Raw genomic sequence first — 27,805 nt, forward strand, 5'->3', positions numbered from 1 at the left:
AGAATACAAATTTATCATCTTACAAGTTTTAGGCACTTTGAGTTACAAGTTTCTCAAGTAATTGAGACGAGTTTTATGAATATTTTGCATTTTTTATCTTTTTTAAATGAGTATTAGTAAGATTTAAATGCAAGCAAATACATATATTTTAATTTAAGTATAAAATTTGCATTTTTATATATATTAAAAAATAAAAATTCACTTCAAGAAGGTAGGGATGGCAGTGAACCGGGGCAGAGGTGGGGGACAAGGTCTCCACCTGCGCCCCATCTCAAAATCAGGATCTCCATCCCCACATGGGTTTGAATTTTAACCTTCATTCCGGATCCAAACAGGGCAAGGCAGGGCAGGGCTCCGTTTCTCCTCGGTCCATTGTCATCTCTAAAGAAAGATTGGGAATGATATCAATAAAAGATTTCGCTCCCTTTTCATATTTTAAAAGATTTTTTTTAGGACACGAGAATCCCGATCTCCGGCGTCCCCATTTCTCGCCTCCTAGACCATCGTTCGTTCTTCTCTCTCTCTCTCTCTCTCTCTCTCTCTCTCTCTCTCTCGTTAAGGAAGAAAGCTACTGATCCGATCCGTCCGCCTCGCCGGAGAATCTCCTCTCCTATTTCTTGCCGGCCGGTAAGCCGTTTTCCTGCGTTCTTTTGGCTCGTGATTACCGATTAGGGTATACTTTTGTTCCATTGGCGGAGTTTCGGTTTCGGATTCTCAGCGTTTTTGGAGATCTTTTTCGGGATTTCCGTCTTCTTTTTCTTTATCGTTTTTTCCCAATAAAATCCGCTTGTTGTTTTCCCAAACGTTTGTTTTTTTTTCTTTTGGCTTTTGTTGGTTGAATTACTTGTTTTGTGGGAGTTTTCTCTTGTTCGAGAGTTGCATTCTTGGCTTTTTTTTTTCTTTCTTTTTGATCTGCATTGTGATCTTTCGATCCTAATATTGGTATACTTGGTCGGATGTTCTTGATTCTTTTAGAGTCTTGAACTTCTTTTTTGGTTGATTTCAATTTAATTTTATTTTAGTGAATCCTTGTTGATTCTGTATGGATTCAAGGGTGTTTTTTTAATGTTTTATGCCTTAAAGCTATTTGATCTTCTGGAATTGCTTTCCCTGATTTCGAATTACTTTTTTCGTATAAAATTCGGTTCTTAGGTGGAGATGTTTTTGTGTGAACTGTATGTGATACGCGTTTATTAGCCTTTTTTCTGACGATATTTTTAGTTGTTCTTTGTTTTTTTTCTTTAATTGGGGAAGTTCATTTTGCTTTATCGTTTGATGTATACGGTTTTTCTTTCGGTTTTATAGGTGTAGATGTTTTTGAGGCATCTTCACGCAATCTACGTCTGTTGGCCTCTCTGAGTGCCTTCGATTCTGAATCACTTTTCAGCCGGTTACGCTCAATGGGCTGCTTCCAGTCGAAAGTTAGCAGGCAATTTCCAGGATATGAGGACCCTACCCTTCTGGCCGCACAAACAGCTTGTAAGTTTCGAGTGGATCGTTCGTGCTCGACGTCGCATGATAGGTTTCGTTTGTTGATTTTATGGTTTATTTGTGTGATTTTTAGAGATGAAAGTGTGTTTTGTGGATCATGTGATATTGATGTCTACTGGGGTCAGTGGCATTTGTTTTTGGCATCCTGGTGATTAGTTGCATCCATAACTGTAGAAGTAGGTTTGTAAATTTGTTTGGTTTTGAGTGCAACTTCTGGTGTTTAGTTTGGAGAGAATATCAGTTGAAGTACGGTTCTTCGTTACTAGTTGGAGGACATATGGATTGGACTTTGTTTGTGGTTGTGAGAGAAAAAGTTTGATATAGAATTCCATTTGAAGTTGTTAAACTCTGGCTCAAAGCGTTGAGCGTGATAGTTGGGTTGGTAGAGTCGCACACTAACTTTGGTTGAAGGGCCCACGCAGCTATCCCTCCAGCTTGCCTATCAGGAATGAGAAGAAAAGGGCCTAAAATGTGTTAGTTGGAGTTTATTTGGTTGGTCCAAGTTCAGCAGCAGTGTTTTCTTGGCTCGATTACTCAGGCGGTTCAGTAGGAACGGAAGAAGATGGAAATTGTGTGAATTGCTTACAAATAAAAATAGAATAGTGCGGAGTGTGAGAGGATTAGGGAGGCATTGGGCAAGAAGGCGAATCGCAGGTGACTGTAGAGAAAGTTGTTCAGGTGACTCAATCCCAATTTCCGTCTTAGATTTTTTGTTCAGTAGAGTCAATATCTTTGTAATTAAAACTTGTCATGCTTTAGATTTTTTGGCCAGACACCTAGCAAAATTCGCTAGGTCGAGGATGACAAGAATTTGGAAGGATCACCCTCCCGACTGGCACCCTTTAAGGGTATAAGTTTACTGTACAAAGCTTGAATTTAGTGGAATGAACCGGTAGGGGTCAGCCTAACCCCAGCTTGCCTTTCCAAAAAAAAAGAGAGAGAATAGGATGGGAACAGAAATAGAAAACATACAAATGACCTGTGCTTATGCTCATGAAGTATTTTTGATGGGCTTGCTGCATTGAGGTTCAGTCCTAGTGAGAAAATAATGAAAAGTGAGGTAAAAGTAATGTTTAATAGACTTAAAACAATGAGGAGTGATTATCATCTTAAAACAATATTCGATATAAGCAGTAGTAGTATGATGTGTCAAATTTGAAACTACTATGAATTTTCGACCTTCAGTTTTTGGGCAATAATAGATCAATAATCTTATAAAAGTCACACTAAAGTATTATTGTAGCCATCAATTGAGGTGAAATGCATGTGATCTGCACGAATAGTTGAAAGTCCTATCTTTTACGGTTATTGATCGTATAGGGCATTTATTGTTCCTTGAATTATTCACTGCATGTAATGTTTATTCAGCTAACTCTTGGTGCAATAATCCAAAGATTTATTTATTTTTATTCCTAAAATTAACAGATTCTTTTCTTTGTTCCATCCTTATATTTTAATTGGATAATATGGTCCTTTATCGATTTCAGTTAATTAGATGTGAGACTTTTCCTTTATTTTCTTTTGCATTTCAAAATTTTTATGTAAGCGTGCTGCGTTGCTCAGCTCACTACTTCCACTGAAATGCTAGCTTGCATACATACCAAGAAATATCACTGATAAGTGCAAGTTGTTGGTTTATATTGGCTTCTCAGTTGAGAGCATATATTGGCTTAAAATAAGCTGCTTATATAAACTGTTCAACTATTGATCTTTGCAGATGTATTCATGTGGCCAACTCTCAAACTAGCCTCAGTTTCTCGCAATATTTAGCAGCCTGATTATTTTTTTACACTTATGCATGCTAGGACATGTTTTAATAACTGTGCTGGCTGGTGGATGTCAACATACAGGCGAATATGAAATACATACCAGCGATGATGTAGGTTTCTGCTTTCACGTGCAAGCATATGTCAGTTTTACTCCCTTTATATGGGAGTGTGATCTATCTAGGAATCCATTCTGTTAATTAGATTAATATTAGCAAATGCCACGTTAGATGTGAAATCACGATGTTACTGGATGCATGGTAAGTTTCATGCTTGCTTTATAACTTATTTTCATGATCAGCACTCAGCTTCTACTTGATATATAGCTGTTCAAGTTGACGGCTGCTCATGTTTACTGAGTATGCTAGGACCAACAACTTGCACTTACCAGTGATATTTCTTGGTATGTATGCAAGCTAGCATTTCAGTGAAAGTAGCGAGCTGAGTAGCTCAGCACACTTACTGACATAAAGATTTTGAAATGCGAAAGAAAATAAAGGAAAAGTCCCACATCTAATTAGCAGAATTAGATAAGGGACCATATTATCCAATTAAAATACAAGGATGGAACAAAGAACAGAATGTCTGTTAATTTTAGGAATAAAAATAAATAGATCTTTGGATTATTGCACCAAGAGTTAGCTGAATAAACATTACATGCAGTGAATAATTCAAGGAACGATAAATGCCCTATGCGATCAATAACTGTAAAAGACAGGACTTTCAACTATTCGTGCAGATCACATGCATTTTACCTCAATTGATGGCTATAAGAATACTTTAGTGTGACTTTTATAAGATTATTGATCTATTATTGCCCAAAAACTGAAGGTCAAAAATTCATAGTAGTTTCAAATTTGACACATCATCCTACTACTGCTTATATAGAATATTGTTTTAAGATGATAATCACTCCTCATTGTTTTAAGTCTATTAAACATTACTTTTACCTCACATTTCATTATTTTCTCACTAGGACTGAACCTCAATGCAGCAAGCCCATCAAAAATACTTCATGAGCATAAGCACAGGTCATTTGTATATTTTCTATTTCTGTTCCCATCATATTCTCTCTTTTTTTTTTGGAAAGGCAAACTGGGGTTAGGCTGACCCCTACCGGTTCATTCCACTAAATTCAAGCTTTGTACAGTAAACCTATACCTTTAAAGGGTGCCAGTCGGGAGGGTGATCCTTCCAAATTCTTGTCATCCTCGACCTAGCGAATTTTGCTAGGTGTCTGGCCAAAAAATCTAAAGCATGACAAGTTTTAATTACAAAGATATTGACTCTACTGAACAAAAAATCTAAGACGGAAATTGGGATTGAGTCACCTGAACAACTTTCTCTAAAGTCATAAAAAATACTTCATGAGCATAAGCACAGGTCATTTGTATGTTTTCTATTTCTGTTCCCATCCTATTCTCTCTTTTTTTTTTGGAAAGGCAAGCTGGGGTTAGGCTGACCCCTACTGGTTCATTCCACTAAATTCAAGCTTTGTACAGTAAACCTATACCTTTAAAGGGTGCCAGTCGGGAGGGTGATCCTTCCAAATTCTTGTCATCCTCGACCTAGCGAATTTTGCTAGGTGTCTGGCCAAAAAATCTAAATCTTGGCAAGTTTTAATTACAAAGATATTGACTCTACTGAACAAAAAATCTAAGACGGAAATTGGGATTGAGTCACCTGAACAACTTTCTCTAAAGTCACCTGCGATTCGCCTTCTTGCCCAACACCTCCCTAATCCTCTCACATTTAATGAAATATGTTCGTAACTGATATTTAAAAATAAAGGAGCAAAAAATCATCTTGAAAAATATGGTATCTTTATTAATTTGGAGTTAGATATGCATTTACTTAGTCAAATATATTCCCTGTACATGCTCCTGCTATGATTCCCATTTTTTGGTCTCCCACTCCTTTTACATCGTACTTGGTGATTCCTATGTCTGTAGGTAGTTATCTATCTTAATATGTCATCCTGTGGTGAAGTTTTCGTAGTTTTCAGAATGTGTATCTCAAATTTTCACGGGTCAAGTTTAATGTGAATGGATAACATCACCTATGTGTCAATAGCTGTGTTCTAAGTTATGCTTGATGAGCATCTTTCATTTTCTTTTTGCTAATATTTTAATTATGAAGCACTCATGATAAACAATTGAATTGTGGTAAGCGATTGATTGTTGTTCATCGTGCAATGTACTTCTGCCAGAAGTTTGATTAATATTTTCGCTTGAAGTTGCTTATTTGTTCATTTTCTTGAATTGCATATTTTTGTTGAATCTATGCCCAAAGCTTTTTATTTACCAAAGTATTCTGTATCTAACCAAGTGTTTAATCTCAATGTCTTTCTCTTTACAGCTTTTCTATGGGTTTTCTTCCTGGATGCATCAATGAAAATAGCTGTTTGTTTCTTCTTGTTTGTTGTTTACAGTCAGTGTTAGTGAAGTGGAGGCTCTATTTGAGTTGTTTAAGAGCATAAGTGGTTCTGTCATTGATGATGGGTTGATAAACAAGGTAATTCACAAATAGTTATATTCTGTTTTGTTTTGAAGAGCCTTTCTTCCTTTATATGCACCTTTTAGCACTTATTGATTTGGCTCATCTTCAATGGTATATGTATCAAGTAAATCATTTTTATTTAAAAATTAGTTAAATTCATTCCTTGTATCTTATTTTCTAACAAGTCCAATAATCACTCACTTCATTATATGTTACCTAGACATGGATGCAGGTGTTACTGTCAAACACATCGCAGCTTAAAAAAATAAATATGTGGTCGTGGCTAGATATATACAAGGGTATACAGTATCTACACACACCCCTGTGCAGATATGTTGAAACTTCAAACTAAAAAGGGAGATGGCAAAACATGTGTGTAACATCGAACTATAAAAAGGATAAAACATATTTTTACATTGAACTGCAAAGCAAAAATGTGCCAAATTGGTAATGCAATTTATGGAACTGTAAATCAGTAAGATACAAATGCTTTACTGTAGTTATTTCTTTGATGGTTCAAAGGAAACCATAAAGATATGGCCATTACAAAGTAATTAAGGTGCCTAGAATTGTATACCAAATTAGTAAAACTAATCATAAGAAGTATGTTTATGTCCAAAACAAAAAAATCTCACAAGTACAATTGGAAAGAATATTTGGTTCTAAAAGTGCCAGTGTGTCCAAAGCAGCTAACTGGTAAAATCTCCAGGTAGCGTAGCTTTTTTGCAGAACCCAACTTGGAAGACAAAGCAATGATTAAAAAGACAAATATTTACTATTGTCTGTCATTTTACTGTGATAGAAAAGTTAATGTGCCAGGCAGCAGAGCAAAAATGAGATGCTTTGAAAGTCATTGTAGTATCTTTACAGTGCCATAATAATGTTGAATTGACATATTTTAACTATTTGTCACTCTAAATCTGTTGTAGAAAGTATTTGTGGATTATCACCACAAACATTGTCACTTACCATTGCGGGTTGTTCCTATCTGTCAAGTAGGCTGGACCTGTTTTCCCTCGATCAGGTCCAGTCATCTAGGATCTTTCCATCTAGCTTGATACTAAGTTTGGTGATCTTATCAGGTGGGTATATTTTATGTTACACTCTGTCCAGGTTTGAGCTGCCAGGCTGACTGTCCTAGCTCTAACTTCCATCCCTATCTGCCATCAACATGGTTCCGATGGAACCCACCTGGTTTTAAGCTGGCCATTTGTGTGGTTGCTCAATACCTCAACCATCTCGGCTACTTTATTCTTGGTCTTTCAATTAGAAAGAATGGTCCTAACTTGCATCTCCAGGGAATGGCTGAGCTATTTGCTTTTAGCAGTATTGCATCTTCCCTCCCGCTTATCTGTGTAATGTTCATAAAGTTCAAGGAAAAATATTGTTAGAAAAAGGAAGTAAATGTTACCAATGTTTAGTTGTTTATTGTTTCCGGGCAAGAGTCTCTAAAGCTTTTGTATGGATATAAAGGTCTTTGAGGATATCAATGACAATTCTGTACTCCCAAATATTGGATCATTATAGTTTGATCCTGCGGTGTGACATTGATGAGGAAACCAGGATATTGGATCTCCCCTCTCAATGAGTCTGCACTCTGCAGGCAAAGCATGTCGAGCAGACCTCAACATAAGGCATCTAGTGTCATATAAATATCCGCCTTGACTCTGGTCTGCTTAAATGTGGGGAAAAGGTATTATGCCTTCCTTTTAGCGATTTGGACAAATATTTGTTGGAAGGCAAAAGGTGAGACAATTTGAGAATTTTATTAGGTTTTTCTGGGAAAAAAATATTTTTCCTTATTCATTCATGATAGGAAGATGGGTAGAAAGAAGAGGGAAACATGTACCGTGTGGTTATAGAGAGAGATATAGTCTTCTCTTTCGTGGTTATGCATTTCTAGTTGTGCTCTTTCATTACCCTAGTTTCTAAACGAGACATTTATAAACTATATGCCCAAGTGCCAAAAACGAACCGCCGGCCTTGCACTCCCTTGTTGGGATGTAAAAGATTCAGGTTACATATCTGATTGAATCCGAATCTGTTTAGCCATGCTCGGAACAGATACTGGTATCCGATTACTAATAGGGCATAAGTGTATATCTGTATCCAAATCCAAATAAAAAACCCATGGCCAACTTAAAATCTGATAAAGTCCACTCCAAACCAACTATATGTAAATATCTATCTGATTATGGTATGGGTTCGGTAGAGGCACTTTACATCTGAGTCCAAACAGATTAATTTAGATCCCACTATGTCTGACCTGAGACCAACCTGTTTAGATCTCTCTCTGTAGCATGCTCGAGCATGTTCATGTATCAGTGAATAATTTATTATCACAGTTTGCCCCTGATTACCTTTCTTTTATTCCTTTTTTGTTATGTGCGTGTGGGAGTGGGGCTTCCGGGGGAGGGTTGTTTAGTTGGGTGCATTTCAGTTCTTCGTAGACCCATAGCTTTTTGATAAATCATGTAATTCATTTTTTTTTTTAATTCTCGTCATTAAGTTATGGGAGATCATGCCTAGTTTTTTTTCATGGAGAAATGCAAGTATCTTTAATATTTTCTTATTTTGTGTTTTCATGTAGGAAGAGCTTCATCTCGCTCTCTTTAAGAACAGAAAGAAGGAGAACCTATTTGCAAATCGGGTATAGTAACCTTTTAGAGATCATTTTGATTTTGTTTTATTCAGTTTGAAACACAATAGAGTGGTAAATATTGTCTATGTTTTATTCAACTTGAGTTTCATCCATACTTTCTGGTAAATATTGTTTATGTTTATTTGTGTTCTCTACGTATGTGTGTGCATACCCACAACTTTTGTTACTAGGTAATATGGTTGAAATGGTTCTCGTTGAAACCTGGAGTTCCTGTCTTCTTGCTTGTGCACCTCTACTATAATGTATGACATCTATCCAGGATAAAGGTTTGAGTGATTTGCCAATAACTGCCCAAGTTATCAGCTATGTATAGAAAGCCATCTGACATTTCAGTAATTACATTTAACTGCCTGTTTTTGTACTAACGTTTTGAAGACATGCTTGGTCCTAAAATCATTCAGTTGACCTTTGTTTAGTTAAATAAAGTATTAAAATATGTTATTTTGTATATCGAAGACCATAAGATGACATAAGATGAGTTCTAAAAAAGACAAAAATGTCATTTTACTTGGGCAGGTATTCGGAATGCATTCAAATAAAGTAGGTGGTTGAATGTAATAACCCAACCATTGGGCAGTTTTCTATAAATGGTTGATATGTTAGGGGCTTTTTGTAAATTTCTCTCAAGTTCTCTTTGAAACAAAGACCAATGCCCAAATCATCTTATGTCTAGAGCATAGTCACCCAGTAGCTGTTATAGTTAACTAAACTCTTTTGGAAACCAGAACTTTGGATTAAAAAAAAAAAGAACATGTTTTGGTTAACTAGTTTGCCTAAAACCTGAGGTTGCAATAAGCTAAAATTAAGTAGGGTGAATTGGCAAAAGTCAAATGAAAAGAAGTAAACCTCTAATCTGTGAAAAGCAACACGACCATGATTAATTAAAGTTGGCAAACCCTTAGCTGGGTTTATCATGGGTCGCCCATTGTTGGTTTTGCATGATTAAATACTATATTTAATAAAAAATTGTAATGTTTGGTGAGTACTGATTTATCAAGCTAATTTTATGTCTAATACTCTAATTCCTTTTCCTTCTAGTATTACTTCCCTTCAGTGTCCTGTAAATACAGTATCATTTTTTTCCTTTTCCAAGATAAACACTGAAGTTGGAAGTAATGCAAGTGCTTTCTTCTCCTTTAGGTTCTCCTTTCTTTTTAATGTGAAAATCATGAAGATATATTTGTGTTCGATATTTTAATATTAATTGCAGAGTAAAAGTGAAAAGAATTTAAACACAAAAGTTTTCTTCATTATGTAGTTTTCTCTAAACTCCTGATATTGGTGAATGATTTGTGATATCTGTCTTTCTTTGCATTGTCCAATATTTTGAGATAGTTTGCAATTTTTTGAACAGATATTCGACCTATTTGATGTGAAGCAAAAGGGGCTCATTGATTTTGGTGACTTTGTTCGATCGCTTAGTGTCTTTCACCCAAATGCACCTGAACATGATAAGATAGACTGTAAGTTGATTGTGATGCATGACTGGATACATGTGCATACATTTTATGTTCAAGTTGGTGTGTTTTGTGTGTATGTGTTCAGGTTGTTCTTAGAATACTTGCTCAAATTGCTTTTTGCCATGCTGCAGTTTCATTTAGACTTTACGATTTGGATGGCAGTGGCTTCATTGAGCGGCAAGAGGTAAAACTGAAAGTTTGGAACTTGTATTGGGCTGCATATTTATTTTTGGAATTTGATATGTTAAACTGATGTGCATTGTTTCTAACGCTTGACTATATGATTTTGCCCCAATTTGTTCAATTAATTGAGAATGAAGTATGGGTTTTTATTTAGGGTTGATCAACATCTACTATTTTAGTTGTTGATTGCAAAAGCTTTGTATTTACATAATTCATCTGCTTTTGCAGGTTAAGAAAATGCTAATTGCCCTTCTATGTGAATCAGAAATGAGATTGTCCGATGAGACAATTGAGACTATACTTGACAAGGTAGCTTACAAAAAATTTCATATGAATTGAAAATTTATTATCCACTCAGCTGCTGTGTAATTAGGGCTGTCAATGAATTGCATCATTATCCATATTTGAGGATTTGGAATGGATTATCTGATTCAGATCCAAATCATTTCCCATATGAGAGGTTCTAAAAACCACAGCAGTTCTGGTTCCCTCTGACAGCAACCATCAAAATCCTGTTAATTTTTCATGTAGTTCCGGTTGAGCAGGATTCTGATCTAACTGGATATATGTGTAGACAGCACTATATGCCGTAGGCACTTTCAATTAGTCAGTTCAAGCACAATATGAAGAATTAAGAACTAAGGCTCCACCTTGTTTGAAGTTTTAAATTTGCTTTCTGGGTCCATTGCAACTATTTGTTTAGCAGTTCAATAATTTAGTGCTGACTCTCAAAATTGACAGACATTTTTGGAAGCTGATGTCAACCGGGATGGGAAGATTGATAAATGTGAATGGCAGAACTTTGTTTCTCGGAATCCATCACTAATGAAAATAATGAACCTTCCTTACCTTAAGTAAGTGGCTTTCCCAATGAACCACTGTTCTTGATTAGCATGCTTGTCTCTTTGCATACCTATGCATGAATTGTAATACTCAACTGTCCATGTGCGTGACATTTCTGCTATTTAGCTGATAATAGAAGCTTTTGCATGATCATGATATATATGGAAGTTCATGGTATACAATCTTTCTTGAATTTGGTGGAAGCTAAAGCAAATAAGTTGCTTGAGAATGTGAATTGTTGATCTATAGTATGCTATGTCACATGGGTGCGGGTGCGCACTTCCAAAAAACCTGGGTGCGGGGGTGCGGCAGGGGCAAAAATGTATATATATATATATATATGGGGTCGGGGGTTCCCCCAGCGCGGGTCGGGGTCCAGTTTTTTTTGCTGGTGTGTTTGTTTGAAGACTTGTTACCCACGTTCCGCTTGTTGTGTACTTTGGCTCAACGGGACAAAATTGATGAACCGAAAGGATTGGCAGTCTGATCGACCCAGCCTGCTGCGTTCTGCTGACTGTCATGATTTAATCATGTCTGAAACTCCCTGGTCTTTACGAAAAAAAATATAAGCGAAAGGTTTGACGTGGTTTGTTGGAGAGAGAGTCTTCACGAGGCCTACGGCGCCACTGCCACGCCACTGCCTAGGGTTCTTCAAATTTCATTTTATATACAGTTGCACACAGATGACAGCTAAAAGAAATTTATTGGATTTGACATGTGGAAAAGAGAGGTCTACACAAGGCTATGGCTAGAGCACCCATCTCGTCAGGAGAAAAGTGAATACTAATAGCCACCAACGCTCTGCCACCACCACCATTATCATTTATTATGGAGAGAGGAAGTTAACAACATGTTTTCCAATGCTGTGAATTAATTGTTTGGAGGCAGGAATAGCATGGGATGCCACTCCAACAAAGCTCGTCAGATGTTGACACAAGTGCCCCTTTATAAAACAAGAGCAGCAGCTGTCAGTAGAATATATATTTTTTTTAAAATTCCGCAGCCCATTTCGTAGGGCAATTTTTTTTTTAAAATCCAAACAAAAATGGACCGAAATGACCCTGGGTGTAGTCAACGCACCCAGGATCGGGTTGACCTCACCCTGTGCCGCACCCGCACTCGCGTCGAGTTGCGTCAACGCGGGTGCGGCACCCTGCTAGCCGAATCCCTATGACATAAATAGTATGCAATAGTTAAGAAGACTGGCAGCATCATAACCAAGGGATCCTGTGCTAGAATCTGGTGCTTATCAGTCAAAGGAATTCTTTTATCTTGAGGCAAACACTATGAAAACATATGGTTACTATATATATGTATGTATTTTCTTCATGTTCTTTGTAATGCCCAGTAGGGGAAAATTAGTCTTTTCACTTGTTAATACACATGTCCATTAGGGACTTTTTTCTTGTTTTTATTATTTTTGTTTTTTGTTTTTTTCTTTTATTTTTATTAAGCATTTGAATGGGCCCTCATAAGAGTCGTTGGGATCCTCCCCAACGGTCACAAGGGGTGTGGCACTTTCAAAAAACTTGGGTGCGGGGGTTAGGGGGTGCGGCAAAAATATAAATTTTTTTATATATATATATATACATATAAAGTCCAAAAGTTGGACATAAATGACCCTGGGTGCGTTGACTGCACCCAGGGTCAGGTTGACCGCAGCGGGTGCGACACCTAGTTGGTGAGTCCCTGTGACATATGAGCAACTTACTTTTTAGAATGCTTATCAGTTTAACTTTTGTTGTAAAAATTCTCAGCATTTGGTTCTTGGTTGCTAAAGTTGTCAATATTGTTGTATTATGTATGGCATATGCTCAATAGTTTAAAAATTTTACGCCTATTGATGGTTTAGTATCTTTATCTTGTCCTGCTGCCCTTCAAGGGTATGTGGCCACAACTTGACAAGTTTAGGAAGGGAAATTTTGTTTTTTAAGATGAGGAATGTTTGGTATCTATGATATGACTTATGACATTTATGGAATGAAGATGGAAAATCAACATTTCACAACTTGAGTGATAGAAGAATCTAATGCCTACACGATGGAAGTGTCTGTGCATAAGTAGACTGAGGATCAATCTTATGATATTTTCTCTGTTGTGTGGATACATTAATATGACGCAGAATATGGTTATTTCATGGGCTTATCCCATTAAGAATCTCATAATGGTATGGATGCGGATATAGCATGAGTAAGCAGGAATCTTATGGTGTAGCTTGTTTGCCAGAAACTGTTACATGATTGTGATCAGATTGAATTGGCAAGAATGTGCATTCTCCATGTTTCTAGTCTGAATTCTTTTCAACCCTCTTCACGAATGCTAATACAAAACACAAAAACTTTTTATTGCACTTGTTAGTTGTAGCAAATGATATCGATAAGTGGTATTTCCTTTTGACTCTAAAAAACTTTTTATTGCATTTCTCTCAATTTTTTTTGTCTGAAAATTGGACGAAAATGACCCTGGGTGAGGTCAACGCACCCAGGGCCATGTTGACCGCACCGGGTGCCGCATGCACACCCGCATCGCATCGATGCGGGTGCAGCACCTGCTTTGCCAAATCTGTGTGACTTAGCAAGAAACTTTGGGGATATGTATGTAGCATCGTTCCGAAACCACAATTAAAGCTCACCAAGAAAAAAAATGAAGAAAAAACTTTGGGTGATGAAGAAAAAGTCAAAGCTATTGAAGAATACCAATCCAAAGTTGAAAATTGGGGAAGTGAGCATGCCAAAATATTGGCATGGTTCATGAATAATGTGGAGATCAAGGTTTTAAAACCCGTGACTTGGGACTCGACTCGTTCTTTATTGACTCGTGACTCGGCGGGTCAACTCGGTGACTCGGACCGGGTTTTGTTAACTTTTGATTTTAAAAGAAAATAATATATAATTTGTCTCAAACCACGTTTTTCAGTAAACAAGAGATGATAAACTGATATTAAGGGGCTCATGTTAAGCAAAATATGTCTGTAGTTGGGACTTTTTAAAATGGTCCATGCTTGGTCTGTACTGAAGTTGATGAGACCTGACCAACTCATAAATGTTGTAATGGCCAGTTCACCAGGTTCTACCTTTTGTAGGCCCAATCCACTTCAAAATCAGAGTTTGATCCTGGCTTAGAAAATATTGGACTTGTGCTTTATGAAACATGCCCACATATCAAAAGTAATCATGTACAATATAGAATTACACTTTTAAGCTGCACTAGGATGACTGCCAGAAAAAATTGGCCACAGTATCTGATTATGCAGAATAGACTCATAAGGAAATCATCTAATAAAAGACAATATTGAACAACAGAATGAGGGGCCGAGGCTTATAGTTTTTGAGATGAAACTATGAAGGATATCCAATGTGCTTTGTAAGAGAAATTCAGCCATACTATAGGCTCAAGAATCACAGTCATAACAAGCATATGAAACTTGCTCATGTAGTGTACACTTCCAACTAGACATAGCTAAAGACAAGTTCTTTTCAAAGTCATGATCCTATTCAGTCATAAAAAATAAATTAACATTATAGCCATTTCAGTAATTTGAAAAATAGAAAGATATTTGAGAGAAAGTATGGGTTACATACTATGTGCGAGAAAATCCATAACAAAATCAAAGAAGAAATCCTCAAGACAACTAATCCAATTATACAAGCCAATTAATTATTCCCTATTGATGTAATAAACATTTTTTTTATTCTGAAATACCCAAAAAATCAAATTTCAAACATCCCTCGTCCGAGTCAAGCCCGAGTTTTGGCAAACCGAGTTTGCCTTGCCGGGTTGACACGCTGGAGGGCCGAGCTGAGCCGAGTCAACGAGTTGACTCGACGAGTTTTAAAACACTGGTGGAGATCAAATTTTTTGCTAATCTAGCCAAATTTAAGAAGGCGAATGGAACATGGTTCTTTATGAAAGATATGTATCCTAAAAAAGACCTTGCTAGGCATTTCTTCTTACAAGAAAAAGTAAACAGAACCAAGCAAGGGGATATGAGCATTAGAGACTATTATAATACTCTATCTCCTCTATGGGATGAACTTGCTCTCCTTGACCCGCAATGAGAAGGAATTTTTTTTGCCATGATGCAAGAGCAAATGGAGAATGAAAGATTTTTTCAATTCATTCATGGGCTTCGACCCAAATTTGAACAACTAAGAGGATCTCTTCTTTATAGGGTGTTTACTCCTATTAGTGAAATTCTTGCCGATCTATGCCAAGAAACTCACTTGGCTCTTAAAAAAGACATTGATGAGGTCCATGCAGTTTTTAAACCAAGAAATAATACGAGGACATACAAACCTCCTCACTTTTGGAAAAATAACAATGGTGGAAGTAGAAGAATTGTTTGTTACCATTGTAATGAATTGGGACATCTTAGACCTGATTGTCTTAAGCTTAAAAAGAATGTGGCTTCTTTAACAGTTTATGAGAAACAACTCTTGCACACCTTTCACCTCTGATGTCACTATCTTATCAATTCCCGGTATGTATTCTTGGATCCTTGATTCGTGTGCTTCCTTTCATATGACTCTAAATGTATTTCTTTTATCCAAACCAAGTCTTAACCCTTTTAAATCATTTGTTTCCACGATCGATGAAACATCTTTAGATTTTAAAGGAGTGGGAAACCTTGAAAAGCTTTTAAACAAAGTCAAAATATTTTATGTTCAAAAAATTGGAATTATTTCAAAACTTAAATCTTTTTTTCATTTCTCAAATAACCGATCTTGAATGTGGTGTCTCTTTTTCACCTACCAATTACTATGTGCAGGATCTTTGGTTTGGGAAGTAGATTTGGCAAGGCCATAAAAGAGGAGACCTATATTATATGAATTTTTTGTCATTACCATTCAAATCATTTTGTAATCATGTCCAATCTAAAGATGTTGTCGCTTGCACAAAAGGCTTGGTCATTCTAGTGTCTTTAAGTTGTATCTTTTTCCTTTTTTAAAAAAAATTTGTAATGAAAAAGAATTTACATGCAATGATTTTTTTCTTGTAAAAATGCATTCTCTTCCTTATCAACATAACAACTTTATTTCTAAGAGACCATTTGAATTAGTGCATTCAGATGTATGGAGACTGACATCGGTTATTTATAAAGGAGGATATTCATATTATGTTGTCTTTATTGATGATTTCACTAGATACACTTGTGTTTACTTTATTAAAAATAAATTCGATATTTTTTTCATTTTTAAAGAATTTTATATCCTTATTCAAAATCAATTTCAAAATAATATAGTAATTTTTAAATTCGATTCTGGAGGGGAGTACATGTCAAATGAATTTCAAAACTACCTTAAACAAAATGACATTATTCGTCAAAGATCTTGTCCTAAAACTTTTTAACAAATGGTCTTGCCGAAAGAAAACATAGGCATCCTATTGAAACAACTAGAATTCTTTTTATTTCTAAAAATGTTCTAAAGAACTTTTGGGCCGAAGCTGCTATTTCCGCAATTTATCTTATAAATAGGATGCTATCTTCATCTTTAAAAAATGTTTTGTTATTTGAAAAATTATTCAAAATATCTCCGAATTTCAAAAGATTAAGAATTTGTTGTTGTAAATGCTTTGTTCTTTTTCAAAGACAAAATAAACTTTCACCAAAAGCTCTTGAATGTGTTTTTATTGGTTACGGTGAAAATCAAAAGGGTTATAGGTGTTATGATGTTAAAAATAACAAACTTTATGTTTCAAGAAATGTGACTTTCCTTGAAAAACAAAATGGATTTGAACCTCAAAAACCCAAGGAAGATATTGATTATTATTTTCTCTTTGACTTATTATCTAGGAATGAGTTTAAAGATTCTAATGATACTATTTGTGATAATGGTTGTGATGACAATTCTCATCAAAATGATGATTCTCTAAATGAAAATCCTAATGATATCCATGTGTATACTCGGACGGCTTGAGGGAAATGAGCATTAAAATGCCTTGATATATATTCACAAAATCTCCCTTTAAATGACCAATTTGAGGAACTCCTACCTCAACGATCCTCTAGAAACATTAGACCTCTTCAAAAATTTGTGTCACATGACTCTTTTTCTCCAAATTATAGAGTTTGTCTAATGCTGTTTAATGATGATACATTCACATCATGAGCCTTCAAATTTTAAAGAAGCTAAGCAATATTCATATTGGGTAAATCGATGCTATGCACCTATAATTAGAAGCACTCATCAATGCTAACACTTGAAAAATTGTAACTATCCCTTTGGGTAGGAAGGCTTTGGTTGTAGGTGGGTTTATAAAGTAAAAATTAAAAGTGATGGGTCATTAGAAATATATAAAACTAGATTAGTTGCTAAGGGGTATGCAAAAGAATATGAAATTGATTACGAAAAAATATTTGCACTAGTTGCTAGGATGACTAGTGTAAGAAGTCTAATAGCTTTAGCATCTATCAAACAATGACCTATTTACCAATTAGATGTCAAAAATGTCTTTTTAAATTAGGATCTTTGTGAAGAAGTTTATATGAATCCTCCGCTGGGTCTTGAAATAGAAAAAAAAACTCTTAAGCTTAATAAAACTTTTTATGGTCTTAAACAAGCTCTAAAAGCTTGGTATGACTGTTTCAGTAAAGTTGTTCTTGATAGTGAATTTACTTCTTGTTATGCTGACACTGCTATGCAGGGGGAGAATGATAAAAGAGGCATTGAATCTATTAAAAATATTCTTAAAAGTAATTTTGATATGTCTGACTTTAGATTTCTAAGGTATTTTTTGGGCATTGAAGTTGCATATTCTCTTAGAGGATATGTTCTTTCTCAAATGAAACTTGCACAAGATGTTATTGTTAGATCTGGATTAACTAACGAAAAGAAGGTGGAGACTCCAGAAGTGATAAATGCTAAGATGAGAGTCAATGATGGACCTCCTTTAGAAGACCTCACTCCTTATAATCAATTAATTGGATTCCTTACATATTTTTCTATTACTATGCTAGACATTTCTCATGTTGTACAGAGTGTCTGTCAGTTTCAGAATTCATATGACAACTGTCATGAGAATCATTGGATATCTGAAAGAAACTATAACAAAGGGCTATTATTATCTTCTTATCTCTAACTTTAATTGCTTATACCAACTCTGATTGGGGCGAAAACCCCCGTGATCATATTTCTAGTACAAGTTATTATGTTTTCTTAGGATAATCATTAATTTCTTAGAGATGTAAGAAGCAAAAAAGGTGTCTCTATCTTTCACAAAAGCCGAATACAGGGCTATGACCACCACCACAGTTGAACTTGTTTGGTTAAGAAGTCTGCTCAAAGATATGTAAGTCATTATTTCTATTCCTTCGAAGCTATGTTGTGACAACAAAAGTGCCATCTACATTGCCAATGCATTTCATGAACGAACAAAATACATTGAGATGAACTGTCATTATGTTCGAGATGAATTCTTAAGAGATAAATGCTAAGATGAGAGTCAATGATGGACCTCCTTTAGAAGACCTCACTCTTTATAATCAATTAATTGGATTCCTTACATATTTTTCTATTACTATGCTAGACATTGCTCATGTTGTACAGAGTGTCTTTCCGTTTCAAAATTCACATGACAATTGTCATGAAAATCATTGGATATCTGAAAGAAACTATAACAAATGGCTATTATTATCTTCTTATCTCTAACTTTAATTGCTTATACCAACTCTGATTGGGGCGAAAACCCCAGTGATCATATTTCTACTACAAGTTATTATGTTTTCTTAGGATAATCATTAATTTCTTAGAGATGTAAGAAGCAAAAAAAGTGTCTCTATCTTTCACAAAAGCCGAATACAGGGCTATGACCACCACCACAGTTGAACTTGTTTGGTTAAAAAGTCTGCTCAAAGATATGTAAGTCATTATTTCTATTCCTTCGAAGCTATGTTGTGACAACAAAAGTGCCATCTATATTGCCAATGCATTTCATGAACGAACGAAATACATTGAGATGAACTGTCATTATGTTCCAGATGAATTCTTAAGAGACACTATTGAACTTCCATATGTCATCTCAGAATACCAACTTGCAGATTTCTTCACCAAAGCTTTACCATCTCTTAGGTTCTCCTTTCTTCTAAGCAAACATTCAATGATCTCAACGTTAGTTTGAGGTGGGGTGTTAAAACATATATATATATATATATATATATATATATATATATATATATATATATATTCTTCATCTTCTTTTTAATGCCCACTAGGGGCAAATTAGTTGTTTCACTTATAAATATGCATGTCGATGGACTTTTTTTTTGTTTTTATTATCTTTGTTTTTGTTTTTTTTTCTTTTATTTTTATTAAGCATTTGAATGGGCTCTCATAAGAGCCGTTGGGATCCTCTATGGGAGCCCCTTTGCTTCTATTAGTTGTATAAAAAAGGGTTTTTGCCCCCAGTTATTTGTAATGCTTTTTGAAGCATTTTCAATAAAGAATCTGTATATTTTTTCAGTCCTCTCCCACTTATATTGTGGGTTCTCATCACTTGCGCCCTTGCCCTTGTGGCTTATTGTATTTATTCCCATTAGTGGCTTCTTGTTTGTATGCTTGTGCATCTCTTGTAGTCCGGTTGTGACATTGTTATTTGCACTAGTGTTTCATTAACAAACACTATGCTTGAGAAGAGAGGGGTTGCAAGGGACTAAGCAGCTATTCTGCTGTTGAACCTTTGATTCCATATGCAGTGTTTGATGTCAGCTTCACAGCTTATGCCTCAACCTAAGCTTCCTATCTAGGATCCACTGTTCTAGTTCAAAATTTCCCTTATTTCTTCTTCCCTAATGAAGAGAATTTGGGATGAATAGGAAATGATGTGAGCAAGAGGTATTTGCTTCTATTCCAAGATTGGCTAGGCTTTCAAAATTCGAGAAATTCCAGATATTGTCTGCTTAGCAGTCTCTAGTCTCAAAATCTACTTATATGGTTGTGGCTTGGAATATTTTATGTTTAGCGGTACATATCTTCCAAAGAACGAAGATGAACTTATTCAAATCTGTCTTGCTTTGGGCATATGTTGTGAAAGCATTTCTCTAAAGCAAAACAATAGATAAAACTCATGAAAGAAACTATTGCCTTAAGCAAAACAAAATGTTCTATTAGCAAAGAAGGAATATTAGGTGAATAGCAAGATTGTGGAGCGTTTTTCAGCCTGGAGAACAAGCTTCTAATCAGATATGGGGCTTTTGTTAATTATGAATGGCTTACCACTGATAAGTATGGTTCTATTCACATTTGAATAATGAGAACTTGATTACAAAGTAAATATTTGTGTAACGCCCCAAAATTTTTAACCCAAATTTAAGAGGATTTTTTTTATAACAGCGGAAACAAGTAATATTATGGGGTTAAACATTCTGGAACATTACAGTGGAGAGAAAGCCAAAACGTTTATTTCATTTCACTATCAATGAATAATGACATCAGAGTTTTAAAAACATAAAAGGAACTTAACTATCCCTGGAACAATAAATCCAAAAATCTCGATCCGATGCCTCATCCCGCAGCCGCTCATAAACCCTATTCTTTACCTGAAAATAGTAAATTGATTGGAATTAGACTACCACGTCTAAGTAGGAAAACTGTAACTCTTAATGCAGGTATACCATGTGTCAAGTATGTGACGTGGGTGCCGTGTGTGATTTTCAACCTGTACAGAATCGCGTAAAGAAGACTATGCAACAACAATAATTAAGTAAAGCATTTTATGCAACAACAACAATTAAGCAATTAAGGCATTAAGCATATTCTGCAACAACAATAACAATAACATGCATAATATTCATGTAACAACCACAATATGAATCCAATTATCTCATAACTACACATTTTAGGATTTCGTTTCATCCCAATCTCAGAATATAAAGCATGCTGAAAGAATATGCAAATGTCTCTTTAATGACTCCACTCACTGTGATACCTAACTGTTCTAAATAATAATTATTTTATCTATTCCCGCGGGTACACGCGGGCCGAGACAACCATCACATAAGAGAACGTTCGGGGGTATATTATTCAAGGTTATTTTATTAACCCGAACATTCTAACTGAGACTGAAATCCTAAGGGAGCGGCCAGTGACCGAGAGAATCTCCCAAAGGCCAAACCAAAACAGGATGCATCCCTAACTTCTGCAGAACAACAAAGAGCTACCACCTAGGACATATTGGTAGTTCGGGTCCCCCCAACTCGGAGGACTGGGGACCATCGAGTCACTTTAGCTCGAAACAGTTAAACACATGTCTCCGGAGTTTTGTACCTCCTACCCTCTCCAAGGTAAGCCCGAATCTGAGTGGGTTAATCTTTTCATTTAATTATTTTTCCGAAGTATGAGAATTCCTTCTACTATCATAGCAGTAGAATTCCCAACCTTAGTCATTTTACCAAGGTGTATAAAACAGTCCCAACACTTTGTCATATTGATTGCATAAACCCACTCAAAGTGCTCCGGTGCCTTTAAACCAGTCAAGCACACAAGCCCCAGTACCTTTAAACCAGTCAGGCCACATAATTTAAATTTAAGTTTTTCTTCAGTCTTATGGTTATTACCCAGAGTGCTTCGGTACCTTTAAACCGGTAAGCACCGATGCCCCGGTACCTTTAAACCAGTCGGGCACACAACACTTAAGATTAAGTTTTTCATTGGTTGCATTGCCATAGCACAAAAGCTAGCAATCCAAGTACCCACATCGGGTATCCATTTAGTTATGCAGACCTGATTCATATACGGACCATGCCATGTAATCTCAAAAGTGTTATAACTCATTACATATATCAATTTCATATGCAGCTACATATCAACTCGACTAACAATTTAATATGCATCTAAAAAGGTACTAAGTATCAGCTTAGTAAGCAACTTCCTATGAAACAGAATATTATCATCAATTAGGCAGCTAACTAGGCAATGAGCATCAGGTTACTATGCAATTTCATATAAAACATAATAGCATCATAATATGCAACTGAATTAATCATAGAGAAACTATTCATAAAATGCCATGCTTTGAATATTACAATTTCATAATCTGTGGTACTTAAACGGAGAAATAATCGTACAAACTTCGAGTATTAACACTTTCAGAACATGTGACAAGTATAAAAATTTAAGAAGTCGGAATATTGACCTGTGTCATACCATATTAGAACCTGCACAGTAGTTTTCATTCTGCCAACGCGTTCTACTTTTCAGACCAATACTCAGATTATGTATATTGTAACCGAGTGCTTGACATCCTCTAACGGGGTTAGTCAAGACTGATTTTCAGGACTCAATTGAAAAGGAAATCTTAATTAAGTCATAACGCTGATACATCTAGATATTGTCTATATTATCAAGAACCACATAGGATATAAATGCAACTATTTCTTTGCTATTACAACATCATGATATCGAGGGGATTGTGCAACCCCCTTTCCAGAACACAAACCGCAACCGACATTTATTATAAATCTTACATGCACAACAAAGAAAGAAAGAACTTCTGACCTTTACATCTAAAACATCACTTCTTTACTAATGAGAAATTCGGAAATTCCATAGGGAAAACAGACACATAATTAATCAATGAGAACCAAGGATCACCACTTAATCAAATGAGGAAGGAAACAATGTGAGGAGGCCATCCTATGAAATAATAGGTTTGCTAAAAGCATTTAAAGAGTCTGTATGGCCATTTAGCAACTAAGCCCAAGTTCTCACTCGTTATCCGAACATATTTGGTGCTTCATCAAATGCAGAAAAACTAAACATACCTAATGCCATTGAATACTTCAATAATACCTTGTACATGTTTTTGAATATGCAAGTTTACTGAGACTATGCATGTGAAAAATGAAGACAGACTTCTCATATTGCCAATCATATATATATACACCCATGAAGAGAAATTGACATTATATTCAATTTATGATAAGACCGTACCACATCTTTCTGGCTACTTACAATAATGCAGTTATTGATTTTTAACAAGAGAAACAACAACGGAATGGTAGCTGCCCTGTACCCAACCGAACAATACTTTCTGGATCTTGGAGTTCAAACAGAATTCGATTTCAATCAGTGCATACAAACTTCATTGTCATCAAACCCCATCCATACCAGTTTCTGTCAAAATTCCATACCTCCCACAATCCATGTTAAGATCAGGCTAACACTGAATAAATAAAAAAAAATGTATATATATATATATATATATTTTTCAGTGTCACTCTACAGATTCAACCTATGTATATGATACAGATTTCATATTATATGTGAGCAAGCATATCAGCAAGCCTTATGGCATATTTTCAAGACTATTGTTCAAAACTCAGTCCACCCGAATAACTGAGTAACTTCTCATAAAGTACTCGAGACAATCATTCTATTGAATCATGGAAACATCGATAGGAAAAATCGATATCTCATAAAGAAACTTTTCACATCGCAATATCGTGCATACGGGACATCCACGCATGAAAAACACCGAAACCCTTTACCTAAATCCCAAGGGTTTGATTTTGGGGTTTTCCTTTTTGGTTTCCTACGCACACACCCGAGCATATGTATAGCTACAGGAAAAGCTACAGAGATCCTACCTGATCCGGCGTTTCTCCTCGGAGATGCCATGGATGGAGGTGTTGCCGACCACCCCTTCCTCCAACAGCCCTGATTTCGGAATTGCCATCGGCTACACTCGCTCCTCTGAAAGAGGGGTCAACGTCGTCGATGTTGGGCTGCCCTGTGAGGTCGCTGGCGACGGCGATTAGAATAATAAGGAGTCGGCGACGGGCTGGGTGGGATACCGCAACAAGCGAGGGCACAGCCGAGAGGGAAAGAGAGAGTGTGAGAGGAAGAGAAGAGAGTGGGAGGAAAAGAGAAACGGGAGGGCCTTTGTAGAAGGTTGCCCGAAAAGGGAGGGTCGTTACCCTCACCTGTGGCGGCTGCACATCCCCCTTCCTTTGCCACTTTGCGATCTCCCCCTTACGAGGGTTAGGGTTCACTCTGAACCCTAACCAACTTTGTTTTATCAGGCAACCCGTATCGGGTTGCCTTATATTACATTCTCTTTTTTTTTTCTTTACTTACCGTATGTACGCAGGGTGCAGTCCGGGTCCGGGTCCAAGACCGAGACCAAGACCCGGGATTCAACCGTGTGTTGGATCAGTGTGTCTCAAACGATATGGATCCTTAACAGCTTTGCAGAGTGGATCCGAAGGTCGGATCCAAATAGATCCAACAACGACTCCACACATTATATTTATTTTATATTATATATATATATATATATTTGTACAGTTATATATATATACATACTATTATACATATATATATATATATATATGTGATTCCTTTGTGGATCCTTACTTGACTTATCCGGATCGGTTCATGGATCCGAATCTCTTTCTTAGGTGTTAAAGTATTATATTTTTATTTTTTGAATGTAACCCCAAATAAAAATTTTATTTGGGTGCAATGACGTTGTTATGGATCTCCCATAAACTACTATGGATCCAAGATCCATCTTGCGCATGAAACCCTTTATGAAATCCAGAGTTTTCTTCACATCATGGATCCGAATTAAGATACTTGGATCCAGACAAAGCTAGTATGGATCCACACATAATTTTGATTGGATTCTACCCTATTTACCTCTTCGATGTCTAGGATCCAAATGTGGATCCAACCATCACCAGTGCTACTTCAGATCCCTCTAAAATGTTATAGGTCTGATATAGAAATTCTTCTTATTAAGAATCTGATTTACACTTCGTTGATCTGCTTCATTCATCTTGGATCCGATATCAAATTTGATCTTGATAATGAGGATCCAATACCAGAGATCCAATCCATTTGACCGAAATCCATTATTAAATATCAAATTTAGTGATCCATCATCTAAGATCCAAATGTAATATCGAAAATCCAAACATGATATTATGAATCTGATATTGAAGATCCAAACAAAATATTCGATATCCAATTACGAATAAACAATTAAAACAATAAAATACCTTTGTACCAGCTCAAGGATATAAATTTCAGGTTTATCAGATAAAATTCACGGGTATTACAATTTGGATGTCTTCTTTCCATGGATCTCAGTTGTAGCTATCTAATTCTAACTAAGTGGCAAGTTGACATGTTTTTCCAATTGAAAGGACATTACTTTTGATCTGTTAGAGTTTTTATTTACTTTAAGGTGTGCTTGAATCATGGTACAAACCCGTGCGGGGAACAAAGTGATCCCTGCACGCTGTGTGTTCCACATTTGAAATACAGGGACAAAGCAGTCCATGCAGGGGCCGCTTTGTCCCATACCGTTGTTTCTTAAGGAGACACCCCCTGGGGATGGGGTGCGACTGGTGTGCTCTGGACAGAATGCCTCTCGGATGTTCGGGCAGTGTTTGTCCAGCACTTCAAGCGTGCCTTTGCATTTACTTTTTTCAAGCACCCTGATATAGAGACAGTATTTCCTTCCAATTTGGCCTCTTCAGTACATCATCTGATACTTTAACATCTGCTTGTATAAACTTTAATGATGTCTTCTTTCTATGCAATCAAAATTAATATTTATAAGAGGATTCTGCATTTTACATTCATTTATTTTTAGTTTGAATATTGCCTTGGCTATCGTTGCATCATCAAAACAATCCTCTGTACACTTTATCTTATAGTGATGCTTGGATCATGGCAATGGGATTTTGCCAGTCTGGGTTGTTAAATATCAGGAACCCTGAATCTCGGATAACCAGATCTCCATATTTAGCAATCATATGACTTGTCACTCAAAAAACACACCCTTATGCATATTATGTGTGTTTTGTTTGCTGTTAATTAAAACAAAAGTTATCAGATTTTCGTTCAGACTAGGAGTAACAAATATTAATAGATGCACGTTTATATGGAACTCCCACATCCTTTGTGCTGTTTTTTATTGGTTTATTGGGTGTGAACCTCCAAAATCTATACTTTAGACAGATGCATCTTTATCTTACCGGTTCATAATCTTCATTCTTTATCTTGAAAGTGAAAGCAAGGTTGCTAAATGTGTGAACTCGGAAAAAATTGTGTGTTCTCCATCATGCTAGCAACTGCTTGTGCTTGTTCAGGAGTTTTTGGTCCGGGCAGTTTTTCTTTTGTGTCATAATACCTTGTTTTCAAATTTTGATTATTATTCTGATTCATTCAGGGACATAACCACAACATTTCCAAGTTTCGTGTTCAATTCAGAAGTTGACGAAATCGCAACATGAGCTGTTACACAAAAGAGGCATGCGTGACCTCACTTTTCTTTTCTTTTTCTTTTTTTGTTTCACTAAAGGGGGCATAGCTTTACAAAAAGAAAAAGGAAAAAGAAAAGGTTCATGAATATTTTGTGGTGTTAGAAAGCAAGTGGTCGTATTCTGTGTCAAGGCTGTGAAGGGTTTTTGTAATCCATGAGTTGATCTTGTAAATGTTTACGGAATTTGGATGTGTTAAGTAGATGGTCCTAAAGATTAAATTTCTTCCTAGTCTTCATGCCTTCTAGAGCTTGATCCTTAAAACAGCTGCGAGCCGTATGCCTGCTCTATTTTATTTATATATGCGACCTGAAATTGAAGGTTTGAAGCACTTCTTTTCTTGTTGCAATGCATGCTTCCTGCTACCATAGTAATGAGAAAAGTGGTATAGAAGATGAAGGCAAAGTGCCTTAATATAAATGTCTCAACTTGGGGAAAAGGAGCTTGATTTGGGTAGTCTTTGTGTTATATTCTCGAGGGAAAACCCTTGTTCAGGTGGTGGAGCCTGCAAGAGATTGATGCTCTGTCGCATGGTCCACCCTGAAACGGTTAAAAGTAAACACCCTTCGGTTGCCTCCTTTGCCCACCAAGGAGCTTGTTGCCTGGGCCTTTTTTTTCTCTTTTTTGAGAGAAAAAAACTGGGGTTTGGCAGATCCCCACCAGTTATACAACCATGGATTCAAACTTGCAACGCCCCAACACAAGGGGACATGCACTAACTGCTCCTGCCAGACAAGCGGAACCTCCATTGGTTGTTGTTGCCTCAGCCTTAAGACAAGGGACGTGCACTCCAGGTATCGAGCTTGAAAGCCTTAAGCCAACCCGCCTTCTTAGTGATGTGGAGCCTTCATAGGCTTTTGAAGTTGATCAAAATTATGAAACTAAATAAGCCTTGCTAACTGTAATAAATTCGATATTCAGAAAGAGGACAACTAGCAACCTGATCTCCTATATCAAGGTCCACCTCTTCAGCTGTAGCCAGGAAGCTTGGATTTTACAGCCATACTAAGCTCATGGATAAAAAAGGGAGGAACAATACAAAAGTAAGGGAGGTGCATTTGTTTCACACGTTTTAGAGGAGAAAACAGGCCATTTGTGCATGACAATGGCCCTGGCGAAGTGGTAAAAGAGAAACAAGTTTCTCTTTGACCACATGATTCATATGAAAGTGGATAGATAACGCCTCGCCCTTTAGGGAAGGGCTTTTCCACCACCTTTTCTAGTGGACGGCCCTTTTTAATGGCTCTTTCTACGGTTTGCTTTCACATGAGTTACCCACCAAATTTTTGACTTTTTCTTGCAACATGAATAGGGATTTCTTTTTATTGTAAATCCTATCCTAAATAATATAAAAGCAGAAATAGAGGCAGTTTATACCAAAAATTTTAATTTCTTATTTCTTTCTTAAATGACATTTGTTTATATGTTTAAGAATGCATTTATAAATTTCAAATCCCATGGGCGTCACTCCCTATGTAAGCCCTTGGAGTTTTATGCTGACATGGACATAGGGCCATCTGGCCTCTTTGAGATTTGAGGCCACACCGCCTAGGGCCTCAAATGAAAAAATATATAACGCTTATATTTCACATGTTGAGGGCCTCCAATGAAACATGACACATGTTGTGGGCCT

At 36.4% G+C, this 27,805-nt stretch overlaps 1 protein-coding gene across 1 annotated transcript; it reads left to right on the forward strand.

The window, feature by feature from the left end:
• Positions 1 to 529: 529 nt before the first annotated feature.
• Positions 530 to 26,504, forward strand: LOC149822128 (calcineurin B-like protein 1). Its single transcript, XM_089980797.1, has 9 exons — positions 530 to 627; positions 1,306 to 1,479; positions 5,689 to 5,771; positions 8,347 to 8,406; positions 9,773 to 9,881; positions 10,010 to 10,062; positions 10,290 to 10,370; positions 10,803 to 10,915; positions 26,082 to 26,504. The coding sequence occupies exons 2-9, from the start codon at positions 1,401 to 1,403 to the stop codon at positions 26,143 to 26,145; spliced, it is 642 nt and encodes a 213-aa protein (XP_089836923.1). The 5' UTR covers positions 530 to 627; positions 1,306 to 1,400; the 3' UTR covers positions 26,146 to 26,504.
• The last annotated feature ends 1,301 nt before the right edge of the window (positions 26,505 to 27,805 follow it).

Source organism: Nuphar pumila, chromosome 11 (assembly GCF_984573655.1).
Source record: "Nuphar pumila chromosome 11, dmNupPumi1.hap1.1, whole genome shotgun sequence".
In the NCBI taxonomy this organism is placed as follows: Eukaryota; Viridiplantae; Streptophyta; class Magnoliopsida; order Nymphaeales; family Nymphaeaceae; genus Nuphar; species Nuphar pumila.